The sequence below is a fragment of the Lacerta agilis genome, chromosome 11, assembly GCF_009819535.1.
Source record: "Lacerta agilis isolate rLacAgi1 chromosome 11, rLacAgi1.pri, whole genome shotgun sequence".
NCBI classification, from domain to species: domain Eukaryota; kingdom Metazoa; phylum Chordata; class Lepidosauria; order Squamata; family Lacertidae; genus Lacerta; species Lacerta agilis.
Window position 1 is genome coordinate 55,725,301 of NC_046322.1, and position 21,505 is coordinate 55,746,805.

At 41.6% G+C, this 21,505-nt stretch overlaps 1 protein-coding gene across 1 annotated transcript in view; it reads left to right on the top strand.

Annotated features, from left to right (window-relative positions):
• Nucleotides 1–21,505, top strand: part of LOC117054912 — a 40,732-nt gene continuing 19,227 nt past the window's right edge. Inside the window, exons 1-8 of the mRNA XM_033164144.1 lie at nucleotides 1–2,078; nucleotides 5,432–5,546; nucleotides 7,059–7,141; nucleotides 7,486–7,611; nucleotides 9,082–9,140; nucleotides 9,438–9,588; nucleotides 16,850–17,019; nucleotides 21,147–21,301. Of these exons, the coding sequence (XP_033020035.1) occupies nucleotides 56–2,078; nucleotides 5,432–5,546; nucleotides 7,059–7,141; nucleotides 7,486–7,611; nucleotides 9,082–9,140; nucleotides 9,438–9,588; nucleotides 16,850–17,019; nucleotides 21,147–21,301 (2,882 nt within the window). The 5' untranslated portion in view covers nucleotides 1–55. The remainder of the gene's footprint in view (nucleotides 2,079–5,431; nucleotides 5,547–7,058; nucleotides 7,142–7,485; nucleotides 7,612–9,081; nucleotides 9,141–9,437; nucleotides 9,589–16,849; nucleotides 17,020–21,146; nucleotides 21,302–21,505) is intronic.

Below are 21,505 nucleotides of genomic sequence, written 5' to 3' on the forward strand. Positions count from 1 at the left end.
TACACAGAACCTGACATTCTTATGACATAAGCGGCTAACTTTGTATGGAAGGACAATGTCTGGCTCTGTTGGTGATGCTAATAGCCCAAATTCAGTCAAGACCAAAGGTATCCCATTACATTCTGTAGCTAATGCTAGAATGGGCTTTCAGCAGCCCAACAGGTCGCTAAGCAGAGGAAATCATTCAATTCAGAGACTCTCTAGAGTGAACTATCCAAGAGCAGAACAAGAAACAAGTAACACAAATGAACCAACACACAGAAAATGTTTAAGTAGTACCTACATATCAAAATTGGATAATCAACTACTTGAGGATGCAAGCATTCCTGAGACACAGAAACTCAGAATGGTTGCAAGCTGGGCAGAATTGTTTCATGATACATCTGTTTTTGGGGACAACCTGCCGGAAACTGGAAAATCTACTTTGGATTATGATACAATGGTTCAAAGTAGCATTGGTGAAGATGCCATAAATAAAAATGCTGACGATTTGGAAATGGAGCTATTACATGCACATGTTTTAAATCCTTTCATAGCCTCTGAAAATACCTCAGCGGATGCTGAAAGATGTACTCCTCCTGTTTTTTTATGTTGTAATACATCACCTCATCCTTGCAAGAGTTCTGCTCAAGCAACTAAGCCTGAGAGAGAAGGAAGGGATATTATGCTTTCCACCAACATTTCAGAAGAATGTGAAGTTGAGGGTGACATGCATAGTAGCACAAGAGAAGCCAGTTCTTTAAATGCTCAGAATGTGTGCAAGCTAGATGATTCATGTACAATTACAGTGGACCTGCGCAAAAATGAAACTTTCTTTTGGCCTCCTCTCAGTGATAGTTCAGATGAGGAAATTGCAGATGTGAAGATAGATTGTCTAAAACTACCAGAGAGCAAGGAACACATAAGCCCTCTTAACGGTGATGCCTTATTTGAGGCAGAAAATATTAAACTCATCAATTTATCTGTGCTGGAAGGCAGACACTCCTTCACGAAAAGTTCTGACGTCTGTGAAAAATGGAATCCAGGAACAGAAAAGCTCTTGGAGATCAAAGAATACAAATGCAAGGATTCCATGTGGACTCTCAAACCTAAAGCTTCCAGTGGGACCAATGGTGTTGGAGGGGCTACAGACGGAAACATCCCTTTTCATCTCAAAGTAAAAAAAGATGCATTAAGAGATAGGATTTCAGACTTTCAGCCTCTAAAGAAAGGTGTCAATCAGAGAAATGCATTTAAATCTGAGCATATGCTAGGGGTGGTTAAAACTCTAGAAAGGAAGAATATCACAGAAGAACAAGCAAATAGTACATCTAGTGGAAATGACTGTAGCAGAGAAGAAACGGAAACAGAATTTAAATTCCTGATGAAAGATCCAGCCATGCAAATTAAGAGTTTCTGTGGGAACACATTATTGAACCCTTCAGAAAACAGTACTTCAGTCTGTTTGAATCACAGTTATAAAAGCACTTACTTGGGCAGTAGTAGCGACTGCGTTTTGTTAGACATGCTTCTCCAGTTTACTGATAGTGTAGAACATAAGTCCACTACAGTTCCAATATATGTGCACGGTGATGTACATGAGAATATTTCTGAGGGTGTTGCAAAATCAGTAGCAGGTTCTAAAAATAATACAGAAGAATTTCTTGTCCCAATAATAAAAGCTGATGGTGATGAGAAGCTATTTTGGAATGACAAATCCCACTTTGATTCCAACCACAGTGATAGTGTTTTGGCAAAATATTACTTCTATTTGAGTTATCTCAATAAGTCCAAAAGGCTTCAGCAAGAGGTTGGTGGCAATCTTCTCTCTTGTCAACAACATTTTGGAATTTCCAAAGAAGCAAAAATATCTGCACTCGACTACCGTAAGGGTGGTAATACATATGAGCATAAGGCTACTGAATATATGAACAATGACGTAAGCTACTGTGAGGATAAAAGTTCTGAAGTTATAAAACAGCAAAGCCTTCCTGAAAAGCAGAAATCAAAGTCGTCTTTTTCATGTAACGGCCCTGAACATTTATCTAATCTATTATTGATGGAAAAGAAACAATTGGAGAATGGACACATTTTGAAAGGTAAAAATAGGCTGATGTTGTCTAGCAAGAGTGTGATGTATAGTATGATTTTCCCCCTTTTGCATAAAATAATGTGTCAAAGTAGCTACATTGTTGTGAACATGGAATATAAGTAGATATCTGCCAAATTTCATGGAAATGGCTTTATTTCTATACAGGCTGTGTGGTCTTAGTTTTATGTGTTACGAACATAGCCTTCAACCCGTTTGTAAACCCATAAACACACAAAATATGATTTATTGTTTTAAAACTTGTAGCCTACGCAAAGGCTGTCAAACAACCTAGGCTGCACTTACTTAACTGAAGAAGTATCTGAAGAAGTGTGCATGCACACAAAAGCTCATACCAAGAACAAACTTAGTTGGTCTCTAAGGTGCTACTGGAAGGATTTTTTTTATTTTTTATTTTGTTTTTACTTAACTGAGTGCACGCACCACTGAAGACAGTGACACTTCTGAGAAGATGTATATAGGATTGCACTTTCCATATGTTGCACGTCATACAAAGTGCCTTCAGTTAAGCTTCTTTAGGATAGGAATAGGATAGGAATAATTTATTGGCCAAGTACATTTTCCAACATACTGTACTTGGAATTTTGCTTCGGCTACATTGCAATGTAAACATACCTTATACAAACACTGTTCCACTCACAATACAATGACACAGCACAGAAACCCCACCCATAACTGGCCTCCCCTTCCACTACACAACTACGAATTTAACAATTTAATGGCACAAGGGGAAAAACTGTTCCTGTGACTAGCCGTTTTTGTGTATAAAGTCATGTAGCGATGTCCAGATGGAAGTAAGTCAAACAGATGATGACCGGGATGCAAAGGATCCGCAACAATTCCCTCTGCTCTCTTCCTAACTTGGGTAGCATAGAATGTCTCTATTGAAGGCAAGCTAGCACCAATTACCCTTTCTGCAATTCTTACCCAGAGGCTACTATTTGTGTGCAAAATGAGTCTGAAAATTGCTCTAATGATGACGTGCCTCCTTTCTCAGGGACTTTGTATGGGGGAAGAGATATCTGCCTGTTATCACCAGCCCCCAGGCTTTCTAGCCACTTGGAGTGGCTTGGACCTTCACAAAAAGATGGAGAACATTTTAAAAAGGCAGCCCTTTGACCACCTCATAATAACTGAAGAATGTTTTAAAATCCACATTTTTATGTGGATTTCCAGAAACAACCAGTAATATGGGGCAGAACATACCTGGAACTGGCCACATGCAGAACTGAGACACACTGTAAATAGACTGATTCATCCATTCCTAGCAAAAGTTGGCATTTATCAAAATAGGCTAGGAAATGCCGGGAATTATGAATGATCTTTCCCAATATATTATTTATTTGTTACGATTCTACATAATAACATTAGAAGAATTCTGAGTGACCTGGTTCCATGCTACTCTGGTAATGTTTATAGCGTGGAACCAATATTGTGTGGTGTGAACTAGATGGCGCTGCCAGCTCTGGGTTCATTTGAGGCTGTGTCACATCATGGAAATGGCTCCTATGCTTATGCAATAATGCATAGGCAGAAAAAGAAGGCAAAGAACAAGCAGCAGTGCATGGCCAAAACAACTGTTTACATTAACAGGTAGGTAGCTGTGTTGGTCTGCCGTAGTCAAAACAAAATAAATAAATAAATAAAATCCACGGGGCCACATTCAAGAGTTTGGTGCTAGTGGAAGACACAATAATGGGTTACTTGAGAGACAGCTGTGGGAACTGTAGTTTGCCAAGGATGCTGAGAGGTGTTACGAGACCCCCTATTCCCCCCCAGGGAGCTACAATTCCCAAAGTTCCCCGGGAAGAAGACTTGATTGTTAAATCGCTCCTGGGAATGGTAGCCCAGGAAGGGAATAGGGTGTGTGTCTCCAAACAACTATCTGTGCCCTCGACAAACTACAGTTCCCAGGATTCTCCGGGAGCAGCCATGAGAGTGAAGGGGCATTTCAACCCTGGTCAGAGCAAGTGGCTTACTTGGAGCTCTCCATGGTGCTGACTTACCCTATGAGCTCTTCTATGGGAGCCAGAACAAGAGAGGGGTGCCCCTTGGGGTTACACAGGGAATGGCACTTGAAGAATGAGTTTGCCATTCGTACATAGGACTTGGACTAAGAGATCCCCTCCAGAACAACTCCCACAGGGGGACAGCAGTCTTCAAGTGTGAAGAAGTGTGCATGCACACGAAAGCTCATACGAAGAACAAACTTAGTTGGTCTCTAAGGTGCTACTGGAAGGAATTTTTTTTTAAATTTTGTTTTGTTTACATTAAGATCAACATAAAGCGTAGGAAGGCTGGTTTCAAGCCAGACTGGTTATTGCTTGGTCTAATTGCTATGACACCACTCTTGATAACAGAGTAGGGGTGGAAGTCCTCTTATGGTCACTCATGTAAGGAGAAGCTGAGTGTGTGGCACTGCTCTACATTTTCTGGACCAAAACAAGTGTGATGTGGGAACTCTGTGGTCTGTTCTCCCAACGCTTCATCATAATCAAGAAGCAGCTGCATCGGAGCTCTGTTTTCGATTGGGACAGAAGGTGTGCTCAAAGGGAGTGCAGTTTACCCTTTCCCTTTCTGCAGTGATTTTGTGACTGAATCTCCCTTCAACTCCCTTTATCATGCCTGTTTTCACCTCCCAAGCAGAGCTAATAGCAGTTTGGAGAGGGGAGATTGATTGTGGAAGTAGTCAGGAGAAGAGTTAAACATTATCTCCCTAGCACCACCTCTGCTGTCAAAATCAGAGCATCCACAGCTGTTTTTGAGCTTTAATTTTTAATTTGTTTTATTGGGAGAACCTACTAAGGATCTCATGGACCATATCTGTTGTTTTGGCCATTTTAAGTTGCCTTGTGTACCATCCATACCTTATGCTTGGCAGTGAATTAAAAGAGAAGATGGTCTGAATGTATATTTGGGAATGAATTCATATGTAAATATTGGCCCTGTGGTCTAAACCACTGAGTCTCTTGGGCTTGCCGATCAGAAAGTTGGCAGTTCAAGTCCATGCAACAGGGTGAGCTCCTGTTGCTCTGTCCCAGATAAATAGGTACTGCTGCGGTGGGAAGATAAACGGCGTTTCTGTTGCACCAGAAGCGGTTTAGTCATGCTGGCCACATGATTTGGAAAGCTGTCCGGCAAACGCCAGCTCCCTCGGCCTGAAGTGAGATGGGCGCCACACCCCATAGTCACCTTTGACTAGGCATAACCATCTAGGGGTCCTTTACCTTTACCTCATATGGAAATGCGCATCCATGTTTGTAGATGATTGTGTCATAACCCTTGAGTCTGCTTTTATTGTTATGACTGTGGAACTACCTGTGACTGCATCGTCTTTTGTAGGCAAGAAGCTTTTGGGGGCCATGAAAATCAGCACAGATGTGGTAGGTCTTAAGAGGTGTTCCGAGAGATCCAGCACTGTATGTGCATCTTTCACACAGAGAGAGCTGAAGCCAAGGTTTGCCCTTTTGTTTTAATATTTATCATCCAGTGAATGTATTTTGTTGGCTTTTGAAAGAAGGACGGGTTTACCCTGATTCCCTGCAGATAGCCTAAGTGAAATGACTGTGCTAATTTCCCATGATGTCAAGATTAAAGTTTTACAAAGGAACTAATAGACTAGCCCTTATAAACAATGGTTTATGTCTTAAAGAGAACTTTGATTTACTGTGGTTTTTTCCTGCAGATCTCTTCTCATTTAATTTAAAAGGCTAGTTGGGAATGAGTTTCATTAGAACTGATACAAGAAACCCTAATGACAGTTGTAATAACTTTCTACACCTACAGTATGTGTACATCTTTTCAGCATCATAATTATGTGTTATCAAAATGTATGGGCTTCATCAGTGATGAATATATTCATGTTTTGTGCTTACATTGGCAGAAGTTAGCTGATCATTTTTTTTCTTTTGGAATATCTTTTGTGTGAATTCATTTAAGCAATTAAAATACATTATTTGCCTTTTAACTGATTAATTATAATTTAAATAAGTTTGTGTTTTACCAAAACAGCAATATTAGGTGTCTTTTGCAATCATTAAGGATGTGTAAAGTATCTACTTACAATCTAATCCCTGCTACTATACAAAGCTATGTTTAGTATTTTGTTCTTTTCTTATAAAATTTAATAACTTCTCAAAGATAAACATGTATGTTCTTAATCTGTAGTTTGCCCAACTGAAAGTCCTTCTCCACAAAAATGTTGTAAGAAAGGTCACTATTATTCTTTCCTTTTTGATAGTTTAGAGGGGACAGTGGCTCAGTTCAGGCATGATGATTTTGAGCTGATTAAACCTTGGTTTATTGGCCACGTGCCATCCTCTCCTGCATATTTATTTATTCATTGTATTCCATTTGTTGCCTAATTTGAATGTGTCCAGGTGACCTACACACACAATTAAAAAACAACCATCCTTTTTAACAATAAAACAATACTTTGCTTTGGCACGTCTATCTCTTGATTACAGTTTCCTGTGGCTTCTGAACCTGGTTTTATCTTCTGGTTTGTAAGTCCCAACTAAACCATGGTTTCTTGGTTTCTTGGTCCCAACTAAACCATGGTTTCTTGGTTTGGATGTGAGAAGCAAGAATAGACTCATACAGGAAGGGACAAGGAAGGGGAATGTGGTTATATATATATATCATTCTTTGACTGATAGCAAATGATAAGCCATGGTTTATGTCTGAACTGTGTCACTGTCTTAACCAAGAATGAGAAAGGAATTGAAGCCATATATCCAACATGATATCATCTTTCCCCAACCTGGTGCCCTCCATATTCATTTTGTATTACCTCTCCCATCATCCTGACTATTGGCTATGCTGGCTGGGGTTGATGAGAGTTGAAGTGCAAAATATTTAGAGGGCCCCAGGCTGGGGAATGCTTTTCTGAGTCAAACACTCTATCCATCCACATTGGCTCTTGTGGAGTATTTTTTCATTTAATTTTGTTTTTTCTTTGTTTCAATAGATCACAACATACTCAAAGACCAGCACAGACCAGTGAAAGAACAAGGAAAGGAAGTTATAAGTCTCAGAGCCGCCCATCTTCAGGTGTGTGAAATCTGGAGTGACCTACTTGGTGTCAAAACCTCTGTTCTCATATTTGTTTCCATGCATTGCATGTGAAAGGCGTGCAGGATTGTGGCAGTTGGCACTGTCCTTGCAGGAAACGAGAGCTGACCCCCTTGTTTCCTCATGCTTTGCATTGTGGGAGGCTTCAGATTGAGTGGCAGGAAGACATGTGTCTGCTGTAATTCTAGCAGATGATGTCAGACATCCTGGATGGTTTGGCTCAGAATATTTTTCTTGATCTTGTACCTAGATGTCTGTAGAATAGGATATATTTCTCCAATAAGCCTCCCCCCTCCCAGTTACACATTTCTGCTTTAATATAGGCTGCAACCCTTGTAAACAGACCAGTATGTATTCCGTCTCTGAAACAACTGTACCGTGTAAAGATCAGAAGAAAACATCTAATAATCAGAACAAAAGGAAAAGTTTTCTTAAAAATGCAAATGCATGTAAGTTAATGCCTGTATATATATTGTGAACTGAGTTACAGCTGTCAATCATTCTGTGGGGATTTTTTTGGGGGGGCATATCTCTTGTTTGTTTCATAGAAGTGAAACCAATTGTATACAGGAAAAAAAACCCAAACCCCAATTGGGTATGCATAATCTACTGGGCCTCACCTAAAGCAACTCAGTAGATTTTGGTCCTAATGCATTTAGCATGTTATATCCATCATTGGACAATCTGCACTGTTCACTTTAGTGAAAAGGAAGATGTGTATGTGTGAATCAGTTGGACAAGTAAAGTGCCTTTTGATCTGTTGGAAATATGATGAGTGTGTATTTTCTAATTTCTCTGGAAGAGTAACCGCATCCAGAAAATCTACGGTCCAAACAAAAGACATGTGCCTGCTCTCACAGCTCTCTTGCTTGTGTAAGCTCCTCCATTTATTTCAGTGGGGAATTTTACTTATTTGCAATGAATTAAGTAGGAAAACATGGTATGCACACCTCAGCTTCTGTGCCCATAAGAAATATCTGAATTATGGCATCACTATTTCCTTTTTTGTGTATTGAGGTAGATGTTGGAAAATGAGAGTACCCCTAAAAAATTCTTTTAGGGAAAAAAGCACTGGGCATACATGTACAAAGGCTTCAGGGTGGGGCTGAGAAGCTGCACTCTGGCGACAGGAACACAAGAAGCCATCTTATACCAAGATGAAGGGTCTATCTAGCTCAATATGGTCTGTTGACAGTCAGCAGCTGCCCAGGAATTTGAACACGGGTCTTCTTTTCTCCCTCTTACCCGGAGATGCCATGGTTTGAACCTGGGGTACCCACAATACAGTAAGTGCTCTACCGTTTTGTGGAGGTGGGTGACATACCTGCAGAATATTATTCTGTGATCCTTGTTGATCCCTGCATGGAGAATTAAATGGAGACAAATGTGGAGCACGAGGGTGTTTTTGCATCCAGCACTTCCATCGATTAATTGATTATTTATTTATTTATTTGGAGCATGTCACTTCCTCCTCCTCCTTGCTTTGCCAGAGCCGAGTTGATCTGCCAATGAGCTCCTGGAGCAAGCAGGTGTCCTGTGGGGGAAAAAAACCACACCCAAACCTCTCCTTAGGTAAAGGGCCTACAATTTTTTTTTTAATTTTTTCATGGTAATTCAATAGATGAACTATACATAGTCATGATGTAAAAATGGACACGATCCCATTTGAATACTGGGCTTTTCTAAGAGAGCTTCACTATTTGCAGTTATAGTGGAACCCATTGCTGTGCAGTAATTCTTACAGGCTTATGTCTGTTATAGGCTGGTATTAAAAATATTGAGGCTACAGATTTTTTTGAGACACAATGCAATTCAGATAATGTCAAGTTATGCAATATTTTGATCAAAAGGATTCTGAAAGGTTTGCCGAATTAGTGCCGATTTAGGGGATCCGAAGTAAAATCTTTTTGCTTCCACAGGGACAGAACTCGGACAGGAGCACGAAACTGCTGTTAAAGAATATGATGAAATAAATATAGTAAGTATATTTTATGGTAAGTATATTTTGTGTGCTGAATAACATAGAAGTTAGAAGTTTTGGAAGCAATTTTTTAAGATAGGAGACTGACGTGTTTCTGTCCCATCAAGAATAGGCTCCTCATAGTTGCTAGTGAGACAAAGAAAATACAGTTTTGAAATTGGACCAACTGAGTTTTATTTCATTGCTGTCTTGCTCAGGTGTGCGCCATTACTTTGTAGTTGACTGGCTGCATTCCGCCCCCTGCCCCCCCTCCAATTATTTGGCACAACACACAGGAATCTTTTTGATTTTCAGGAATGGCATAATGACAGCAAGCTCTTACCTTGGCTCCTTCTTCCTGATGAATTGTGGCTTTGCATCTTCTCGCTGCTGACTCATAAAGATATTACTCAGGTTTCCCAAGTTTGTCAACGTTTTTATCGGCTTGCAGGAGATGAGTCCTTCTGTAAGTACCTTTGGGAAGGGATAAATAGTAAGGTAACCAGTCTGGCAAATTCAGGCACCATGTTGCCTGCAAAGATTTTCACAGGTTCCCTGGGTGGGTGACCCAGGCTCTGAGGTTTCATGGGGGGCAGGGAGTCCCTAGTCCTCCTAAAAAGAAAGTTTATTGAGCAAAATGTGAAAGCACCTTCTAAGCAATTTCTGTGAAATGAGATCAGGTATGGGCACCTTGTACTGATTCTGAGGAATGTTCCTTGCTGCTATTAGATAGCAACAGCATCAGTGTGTGTTTGTGTAAATCAATATTCAGGAACAGTCAACAATCAGGACCAGTAGGACATAGCTGGGTTAGTATGGTAAGCATAAGATTGTCAGGGAGGCTGCCTTGTCTAATTTTGTCTTACACCACATACTCCCTGGCAGCCATTTTGTTATGTCACATCTCCACATAGCAGCTATTTTTTGACTGGCGCCTCCACACCCTCAAAATTTGATATGTGCCTGTTGGTTCAGAAAGATCCCCGCTCCCAATTCTACACACAGAAACTGACTATATGGGCATCTGAGGGCAAAAGGCTTGCTTTCAGGGTGCCAGGCAGCCTACATGGTGCACACAGATCTGTGTCCTCCCCCACCCCATTGACCCCCCCCCCACTCACTTATCTTCCTGGTGCTTGCTCTCTGCCAACTTGGAACATATACTGTAACGTGACACTAATGGTGTGAGCAGGCATCGCATTCATAGAGCAATGCCTGTGATACCTGCTGGAACCTGTTGCATGGCATCCATTGTCAGTCATACTCAGAGTAGGCCCATTGAAATTAATCTGCATGATTAGCTTAGGTCTATTAATTTCGGTGGGTTTACTCTGAAAAGAATTAGCACGGTGATACAGCCAGTTATATATACTGTGTAAATTTTCCTGCCTCAAAAAAATAACAAATCCACATCTATCTATTGTCTACTTATCGTCAGCAAAAATCATTTTTCTCCAGCAGAATCCTTTGCCGGATCCAAGTCACTTCTATGAACAGAAAGATGCCTTCTGTTTACATAAGGTCTGGATCCAACCTGCCATTAGGGGTGGGGGGACAGAGCTGCTATACTACCTTCTGGGCAGGTGGGTTGCTACTGCATCCAGGGAGGCGGGGGGGGGGGAGGTTGGAGTGGTGCAAATGCACTGATGAAGCCAATCCAGCACTCCTGCTGGTGTGTTTGCACTGTGCCAATCTCCCTGCCGCTTTACCCCTCCTGCTCCTACTGTTGTTGTTGTTCAGTCGTGTCCGACTCTTCGTGACCCCATGGACCAGAGCACGCCAGGCACGCCTATCCTTCACTGCCTCTCGCAGTTTGGCCAAACTCATGTTAGTTGCTTTGAGAACACTGTCCAACCATCTCATCCTCTGTCGTCCCCTTCTCCTTGTGCCCTCCATCTTTCCCAACATCAGGGTCTTTTCCAGGGAGTCTTCTCTTCTCATGAGGTGGCCAAAGTACTGGAGCCTCAACTTCAGGATCTGTCCTTCTAGTGAGCACTCAGGGCCGATTTCCTTGAGAATGGATATGTTTGATCTTCTTGCAGTCCATGGGACTCTCAAGAGTCTCCTCCAGCACCATAATTCAAAAGCATCAATTCTTCGGCGATCAGCCTTCTTGATGGTCCAGCTCTCATTTCCGTACATTACTACTGGGAAAACCATAGCTTTAACTATACGGACCTTTGTTGGCAAGGTGATGTCTTTGCTTTTTAAGATGCTGTCTAGGTTTGTCATTGCTTTTCTCCCAAGAAGCAGGCGTCTTCTAATTTCGTGACTGCTGTCACCATCTGCAGTGATCATGGAACCCAAGAAAGTGAAATCTCTCACTGCCTCCATTTCTTCCCCTTCTATTTGCCAGGAGGTGATGGGACCAGTGGCCATGATCTTAGTTTTTTTGATGTTGAGCTTCAGACCATATTTTGCACTCTCCCCTTTTACCCTCATTAAAAGGTTCTTCAATTCCTCCTCACTTTCTGCCATCAAGGTTGTATCATCAGCATATGAGCAGGAGCTCCTACTGTTAGGCAAGAGCAACTTTCCTGCTGAGAAGCTAGAAAAGAGCAGCTTCCCCACTGTATGAGCCATTTCTCGCTACAGATCCATGGCTTCTTATCTTTGGATAATGGAGGGGCCTTGTAATTTTTCTACAGAAAAATTACGCTTCCTGCTCATTTTACTACGAAAACAAAATGATGTTTGTTTCAGGTGCCAGATCCCATTGCATGAAAGTGGGCCAGCTCCTGCTGGCAAATTTCTGAGAAAAGGAGCATGCTTGGGGCTGTGGCTAGGGAGGAAAACAAACTGAAGGTCAACTGCTGTAGCAGGTACACCTGCGCTTGTGTCACATTCCCACACTGAATTCCAAAGCAAATACTGTACACCTTGGGCAAACAAAGGTGGGCAATTAGACAAAGCCAAGTGCTGCAGTTCACTAATGCTGCATAAATGTTGTAGAAGTAAATGCCTCTTTCAGTTTTGTGCTTTGTTTTTAATAACCAAGGATGTTAAATCTTTACAGAAAACCTCTGATTTGTTTTGTTGTTGAAGCAGCAGCTTGTAAACAAGAGAGAAAAAAGAGCAAATTTATGGCAAAAGTTTTAAGGGGAGGGGATGGGTGGACTTATGTATGAACTTCAGTAAATAAGCCAAACAATAAAATAAGTTTGGTTTCCTGGAGGGCAGGTAATGCAGAGTTCATTGACCATTGTGGTGAACTTTCCGGTAACTTGGATGCAGCCAGGATTGCCCTACATATCTTTTATTTCTTTTGATTTTCTGAAGTGAGTGCTTTCTGCATGGTTGGTGTTGCAAACAAGGTTTAAACTTTATGGGAAGAAAATTGAAGGAAATAATGATTGCGCAGGAGGAAACAAGGAAATAACTTTCAAGCAATATGATTGCCAGGGCCCAAAGAGGCTGACATGAAGCTGGGAATACACTCTGAGCCTTACCTTCCATACACTCACCACTTTCAGTGCGGCATTCGGATTGAGGCCAAAGCTGCACCATGCATTAAAAACACTATTATACTACTTCAATAGTTGAGGATGCTGAGAGTTGATAGGGGGCCTGTATTACTCTCACAGAGCTACAGTTGAGCTACAATTCCCAGAGTTCCATGGGAAGAGGGATCAGTTTTTAAACCAGTCTGGAAATGGTAGCTCTGTGAGGGGAATAGGGAAGCCATGATTGCTAAAGCAGTATAAATACTGTTCTAAATGTGTGGTGCAGATGTGGCCTAAATTGTACCTAAAACAGCACTCTTCTTTCTAACAATTGAATCTTGCTTAACAGATTCTGAATGTTTTCACAGAACATAAAATGTTAGCAGTAACAGCCAAGGCAAAGGACAAGGCTACAGAGGGTTGCTTGTGCTTTCATGGGCTAGGAGTGGGGCCAAAGAGAAGCTTTGGGGAGCACTCTACCATGGAAAAAGCAGTGCTGGAAACAGCCATAGATGGGACAGGAACAGGAGGAGGCTTCTATGAGTCGAAGACCATATTAAAAAAAAAAACAAAGGACCCCAACACCATCATACAAGAGGGTGCTAGTGTACAAAAAATGTCCCCTGATTCCACCTTCCACACTAAGGCTGGACTGCGGGTAATACCTTCCCTCCCTCATCTTTTCTTGTTTTGGAAAAGCTAAACTAATAAGTTGGTAACAGTTTGTTTGCACAGCTTATAACAGATGACTCTGCTTTGAAAGAGCACTTGATCTGTGAGCTGTTTGTGCCAAGCAAAACTTCACCCCTAAATACAACACTCTTGAACACAGGAAGATGATTTGCAGCCCTAAAAATGGTACTGGTTCTCACAGAATAATGTTCATTCATGCAGTGAGTATTTGTTGTGAAGCTCACTGGGTAAACTTGAGATGGTCACTCCGGCCGCACCTACCTCACAGGATTGTTAAGAGGATAAAATAAGGACAGTGAAAGACTATGAATGCTGTCTCTGAGCTTGGATGAAGTGTGATATTAAAACATTCAAACTTCAGTGGAGGGTCCACATCCCTTTGTAGAGCCACAACTGCTCCTGGGGGAGTTTATATGGTGGTGTGATCAACCACAAACCAGGAAGGGCAAAGATGGATGAATTAAGAGCTGTTGAGGCTTTGAGGGTGAGCCAATAAGACACATGATTGGTATACAGGAGACCATTGCCAAAATAACATGGCTCTGCCCCAGCTCTTGAAAAGAGCCAGCTTCAATGCTCCAAACTGGGCTCCTGACCATCAAAATATACAGAAAATGGTTTAATCTCAAACTGCATATTTCCAAACCATCTTATCTGTACCAATCCATACCATCAACCCTGGGATTCATATTCAAATTATTTATGCATATATAGAATATCTCCCCCCCCCTCTTTTTTTGAAATAGACAGGATCAAATGCTGTGTCAGATGATTAGTCACTGTTGGGAAACATGGGTGTAGCCAGGACTTTTGTTGGGGGGGACGGATGGACAGAACCGACGTGATTGGTCAGTTAGTTAAGTATTTCTATTGTGTTTTTTTGCTGTAGGGGAGGCAGCTTGCCCCCCCCCTGGTCCCCCCTTAGCTACATCCATGTTGGGAACCGATCTATGAGTTTTTTAATGTGTAGGGCACATAGCGATTTTCATCAAACGTTTGCTACCTCCTTGCACTGTTTTCTTGGCCAAGTCTCTTTAACAGTTTACCCAACAGATGAATGCTAATTCCGTTGCTATGTACACTAGCGAGTGACGATAACAGGACACACATGAGGAGAGTCAAACCCTTCAAAGAGCCCTTTCCTTGCAAAGATGTCTGGATGACTTACTCAGCTCTTGAGAATCTCTTCCCACAATACTGCTGACAACAGGAATCAAATGCCCCCCCACACACATTAAAGCAGTTTCATTAAAACAAAGTGTTTAGCTCTTTCCGCTTCGTGCTAGGGATGCTAAGGCCTGGGACTTTTATCTCTCTTTCCTTGGCCACAGCACATGTGGGGGCTGCTAGTCAGTCACCTGTAGCTTAACATATCCTGACTGAAGGAGCTGGGTTCTTAAAACACAAGAAAGAGACCGGGGAAATACAAAGGAGGTATCAGCTGGGAGTAAGCCACAGGGAACAAAATCATTTTCATCAGTTGAGGATTAAAAGCCGTTTCCCCTGAGAAGGGTGGTGGGCGGGGGAAGGCTTGGGGAAACAGACACTTTTGGATACTGCCAGGGTTGTATTTGGCAGGAATGCTGGGATTTTAACAAACCTGAGGCTATGTGAATATGAGCATATAATTTCAGGTGGTTATTCTTTTTTTTGTTGGGGCGTTAATAGGTTTTTTAATGCTAGGGCTAATAAGCTGGGTCTTGCGCACAGAGTCAAGCAGTGCAGAACTAATTAGCTGACATCATCAGTGCTGTTCTGACCGCGGAGGAAGTTGATACAAGGGAACTGAACAACAAAATCTGATTTTGGGAATGAAACCGGGCATGACCGATGGCTCAGCTATTCTTCACGCAAGGCTGGACCTAGTTGTCCTCAGGTTCCTCAAATCTGATTAGTTTGTTAGGCTGCAAACAAAGGTAGCTATTGTACTATTTTTTTTATTTATCTACTTGACAAATTTACATACCAGCCTTCATCAAACAGATTCCAGACTGGTTTAAAATAAAACAAATGTAAGCCACAACATGCAAAAACAGAAGAATTTTAAAATCAGCAGTGAAATGTAATAAAGAAAATGTTTTACTGCTCTTAAGATGTATTGGTCCTCATGTGAAAACAGTGATGGCATAGGTGAGAGACCATCAGTATGTACAAAGTAAGAATTTGTCAGTTTTTGTTTCTTGTTTTTCCAGTGTTAATTTCATATTGCTACATTTCCATATCAACTTTTTTTTAAAGCCTTCACAAAACTTTACTAGCATTTTAGTGCACAATTGTTCTAATAAACCTTTGTTTGCACTTTTTCTTAATAAGCACATTTCTTCAAATAATTCCCCAATACAATATATTTTGAGTGCTTGTTATTGCTATGGACATTTCCCCTAGTATATTAATTTCTGTACACATTTTTTCTGAGAACTGCACCACAAAATTCAGATAAATGTGAATTTTGAAGGATAGCTGCATGTCAGGTAGCAGATTGTTATGGGAAGTGAGAATTAGGTAGAATTATTCCCCCTTCCCTAATAATATGAGGTGCAAAGGTTGGGAATTCATTTCCTAATTCCTGGGTTTGAGACCAGGTAGCCTCTGTATGTTTGTTAGTTACGTTTCATATTGTCCTATATCCTTGAGTCATTGGTCCTCATATGCTACTTTGTTCTGTTTATAGCATTTTATCTGGAGTAGAGCATCTCTTTTTATTATGACAAAATGTATATTGTTGCATTCTTACACTGCTGCCTGTTATATTTAAAATGCATTCACTAGAATTTCCTCCCTGCCCAAGACTTTTGTTTCCCCCACGTGTTTTCTGTTAAGTTTCTATGATAGGTATGGGTTGCCTGCTCTCTCTGTGCTAGTTGTTGTGCTTTTCAGAAACTATTTTCATTGGCTTATCCATTTTTATATACAAAAAGTGTCTCAAACATATTTGAATGAATGAATGAATGAATGATGGATCACATAGGATGGCGTAGGCCTCCTTTCATGCCTTCTGTCCCTTTTTTTATCCCCACCCCCACCTTGCTGCAGGTTATCCATAGGGATGATTCCCCATGCTGCTTCACAATTCCAGGAGCGCTTTCCACAATTCTGTATCCTCTGCTCATCTGCACTACCACCACAAACAAAGGCCTTTGACATAAACTGTAGCATTGTGAGAACCTCTGTTTTGATTTAAATCAGCACTCCAGTGTGTAGCCCTCTTCAGGTTTTCAAACTAGCTTGAATCTATGAGCTGGAGCGAAGTGGAGTTAAAGATCAAGCTGTTGTGGCTATGCTTCTGAACGTACTGTATGATGTGATTGTGTATTTGCCATTGATGTCAATCAATCCTTAGGAGTAATAAGATTTGGCATTGGAAGCTACTTGACTAAATAGTAATATGCTATATTGATAGCATATTCCAGGAACACATTATTCTTCTAGACATAAATTAACTCTTGACTTGTCTTTATTTTTCACTTTCGGGGCAAAGCCTTTGTTTGCCTCAATATTATTTCTATTGTTTAGTTAAAAAGTAATAATAATAAAATGCTATAAGTATCAGTCTGCAGATTAAAAAAAAAAACCTGCCTTCTCTATCCCCAGGGAAGGAGATCCATCTGACGAACTGCCACTGCTTGAATGATGAGTGGTTGATCAGTTTGGGGAGTCGCCACCCCCAACGTTTCACTCTTGATCATTGCCACGATGAAGCCCAGAGAATTACTGATGTGGGATTAAAGCAGTTCTTCCAGCACTGTGGAGAATCTCTTAAGGTAGCAATGTGCTTTTGGAGAAACATCATTTTGTCTCTGCAATTGCTGTAAAACTTTAATAATGGATAACATTTTTTTATTATTAGCATTTTACTAAGAGCTTGGACTGTGGATTTCTATGTGAACTTAATTTTATTATTATTATTATTATTATTATTATTATTATTATTATTATTATTATTATTTAATATTTTATTTACTTTATTACATCTATACAAAGGGGAAAAAGAACATTGAATAAAAAACAAACGATAACCAAAGAATAACAATGTTAAAAGATTACATGTTGAATTCTTCCTAAAAAACCACAAAATGCATTCAGTTAATGCCTTCCTATATTCCCAATAATTCCATTGTAAATAATACAAAGCAAAACATAACACCCAATTCCATATTCATATAAATCAGTTCTACTAATCTTTAGTAATACTTCTTTCTTCCTTTCTTCTGTCCATACTTGTCCATTTCTACTATCTGTTACTTCCCCTTCCCTTACGGCTTCCACTTGTCTTCCTCCCAGGTTGTCGGTCTATCTCTTCTAGTTTACTACGTGAACTTAATTTAAAAAACCTTTAGAAATAATTATCTATACCATGTACATCAAAAGTGGGGTACCAGAGCCCCCCCCAGATGTTGCTGCACTACAGCTCCCATCATCCCTGACCATTAGTCAGGCTGGCTGAGGCTAATGGAAGCCCCACCACCTTTTAAAGGCATGTTTTCCTGGAGGGGCAAGAGGTCTTCCACACAGTGGTTTGCTGAAATGCTGTATGAAATGTTTCCCTACCCTCCAGTAAACAGCTTGTCAGGTCCTGCCTGCTGTCCCTCATGCTGCAGCTGGCGTGGCTGCCTGTTGGTGGTGACAGTAACAGCAGAGTGTGACGGCATCTTACATAGAAAGGGAATACATAGTATTCCCTGTTGAATATACACAGTTGCAGTAAGTGGCATCCTTATGTGGATATTTTCTATCATGTATTTTTAAAGTTGTAAATTTTATACTGGTCATGCCATAGATGTTTACTTGCAAATTTTGTAAGTTTTAAAGTTGACCCATTTGTAGCCACACAGATCTCCATCATGAGCACTCTGAAGTTTTATGAATATTGGTTTAGCAATTAAAAGTTAGAGCCTAATAGCCTTCATTAAAAAAAAAAACACACATTACTAATAGCTAACACTAGGGGAGAAATTTGATTAAGTTTGCATTTAAAGGCAAATCTACTTAATTTCCAGAACAACAAACTAACCAAAATACATCCTTCAAAATTTGCAGTTATATGAATTTTGCAGTAAAGTTCTGCAGCCAAGAAAATGTGTAGAAAATGCATATGTTATTTATATTATTTATTAGATTTGTATCCTCCTCTTCCTTACAAAAGAACCTAGGGTGGCATGTGACTATGGTAAAGTGTGCAGACAACTGCATTTATTAGAGAAAATAACATACAAAAATTCATTTTAGAAATATTAGAAAAATATGCTTTGCAAAAATGTGAATATTGGGATACATTTGTGCTGACTAATATCCATAATGACTTTTTTGAAAAATAAATAAATTGCAAACTCATAAAGAAATGTGGAGAACTGAATTTGAGAATGGGAAAATGAGAAAAACCAAAGTGGACAGATTCACCCATCCCTACTGATAGTGAGGGACGCGGGTGGCGCTGTGGGTTAAACCACAGAGCCTAGGGCTTGTCGATCAGAAGGTCGGCGGTTCAAATCCCCATGACGGAGTGAGCTCCTGTTGCTCGGTCCCTGCTTCTGCCCACCTAGCAGTTCAAAAGCACGTCAAAGTGCAAGTAGATAAATAGGTACCACTCCAGCGGGAAGGTAAACAGCATTTCCGTGCGCTGCTCTGGTTTGCCAGAAGTGGCTTAGTCATGCTGGCCACATGACCCGGAAGCTGTACGCCGGCTCCCTCGGCCAGTAACGCGAGATGAGCGCCGCAACCCCAGAGTCGTCCGTGACTGGACCTAACGGTCAGGGGTCCCTTTACCTTTACTGATAGTGAAGTCACTGGATCTACAGCTGGCTGCTAAGAAATAAGTGAAGCTCCAGCTAGCATAAAAACAAACCAAAAGAGGCCAAAGCACTGGCTCAGCTCCTCTATGGAACCTTTCTTGGCCCGTCCTCCTCCTCCTTCTCTCCCTTGGAGTGAGTACAATCTAAATTTCTCAGAGCCCTCCTACACGTCCCCAAATGCGTATCCAACGCATGGATCAGACTCGAAACGGGAATGACGAGAGTGGAGGCTCTAATATGCCTAACATCAATATATAAATGGCTGGCACTAAATCTGAAACCCCAAGGGATTTCACCATTGATCCTTTGTGACCAGTTTCAGTCCGGGTGGCAGCTAGCGGTTCTGAATTCTCTCCAGAATATGGGCCTTGCCCCCCAAGCCCTCTTAAGGATGGATCTAAGGCAAGCTAAAGCAACGGTCAGACAGTGACTCAGTGACATTGAAAGACAACAGGACTGTTCAATTTCAATTTCAAACCAAAAGAAATGATGTTTTACTTCTTGATTGGAAGGACCCCAGTTTTGTATTTTCTTATGCTTTTTACAATATAGTATTTTCCTGATCCATAACATAAGAATTATTTATTGTTAGCTCAAATGAGGGCAAGCAGCGTGTTTGCATGCGTCTGCAGTGGAAACATCTTAATGGAGCATGACTGAAGCAGAGCAGGAGATAACAATTTGATATGCAAGCCAACAAGATCACTTTGTTTTCCGTGAAATCCGAAGAGCCATGAAAGTGCTGAATATTCGCTGCAACTCACAGTTGAGGCTGAAATTAGTGCAGTGGGAATCTCAGTAATATTCATTGATCTTGCAGACATCTCATTTATGATAAGGCCATGGTTTGGAGGCACATGAGCTAAGCAGGTATAGAGCTGGTCAGTGGCGACAAACTAGGAACCCTATGTATGCTACCTTGGTTGTTGTTGTTCAGTCGTTCAGTCGACTCTTCGTGACCCCATGGACCTTGGTAGCATTATATAAATAAATAAAGCCTGATTTCATAAAAGCTTTGCCTAGGGTCTAGGTAAAAGGAAAATGTGCTGTATAAAATACATTGGATTGCATGCAGTATGTCCCTATACTGATGGAAGGCACTTTGATCCAATGAAGGCTTCCTTCAGTGGGGTCTGGAGGCCTGTGTTGGGTTGGGGATTTGTGTGTAAGCGTGTGCCAATTCCTCCTTCACTCCTGCAGCCCAACCACATCTCTCACAAATCTGCTTCAGAGAATTGAGGCCCTTTGGAACAATGTGGGAGGTACAGTGGGGAGAAGGGGATGAATTAAAATGGCTTGCCTCCCTTTTCTGCTGATAGAAGCCTCTGTCAGTAAGAGGTCACTGAATATCACCTCCTCTCAGTGGCGTAGCGAGGGCGGGGCGTAGAGGGCAGGGCACCCTGGGTTCCAGGGGAGGGGGGTGACACTTGGGCTGGCCCTGCCCTGCCCCACCAGCAGGCCCCGAGCAAGCCGCAGAGTGAGGCAGCCTCACCCTGCAGCCAGCTCGCAAACCTGCTCGGCGGCCTGCAAGCAAGCCACAGAGCAAGGCCGCTCCACCCCACGGCCCATCCGGGGCCCACCTGCCAGCGCCACTATGGGGCTGCTGCGTGCAATCGGAGGCTCATGGGCCACTGCCACTGCTGCTCCCGTGGCGACCTTGCGAGCCACTGAGCGATCGGCAGCTCGTGGGGCTGCTGAGTGCGAGCGGCGGGCGTAAGGCCGTGCTGCTTTTCGCGCGTGGCAGCCCCATGAGCCGCCGATTGCTCAGCGGCTCGCAAGGTAGCCGTGGGATTTCACGCATGCGCACTCCGTCCTGACGTTGCGTCGTGACGTCATGATGCAACGTCACGACGCCCCACCGCCAGGGGGTGACTCCGTTTGCCGCCGCGGGTAGCGAGGAGGCTTCCAATGAACCTGCCACGTCTTTATTTATTTAATTCTGGCATTTGTAACCCCTAAATGAGGTTGCTTGAAAGTGTTATGACAATATTGAAAAGCATAATAATAATAATAATAATAATAATAATAATAATAATAATAAATCAAAGAAGAAAAGTCATTTTAATGAAGCCACACTTGTAATTTTCTTTTGCACATAGGAACTGAATATCAAAAGCTGCTGTGGTCCTGGATTTAGAGGGGACAAAGTTCTGCTTCATGCAACCACCTTTTGCCATAACCTGACAACTGTAGATATTAGCTGGACAGGAGCCACTGATTCAGGACTCATTGCCTTAGTAACATCATCTATAAGGTACAATTAAAAACCCAGACATTTGTTGTTCTTCATACTGTTGCGCACAATTGGGTACCATTTTGTATAATGTAGAAACAAGGAGATTAAGGGGTCCTCCAGACTAGGATTTTTTTTAAGGGTGTATATTGCAACATATTCTGCATTTAACAGGTGAGGATGGAACATGGAGGCTGAGAGATACATGACTAGCCATAGCAAATA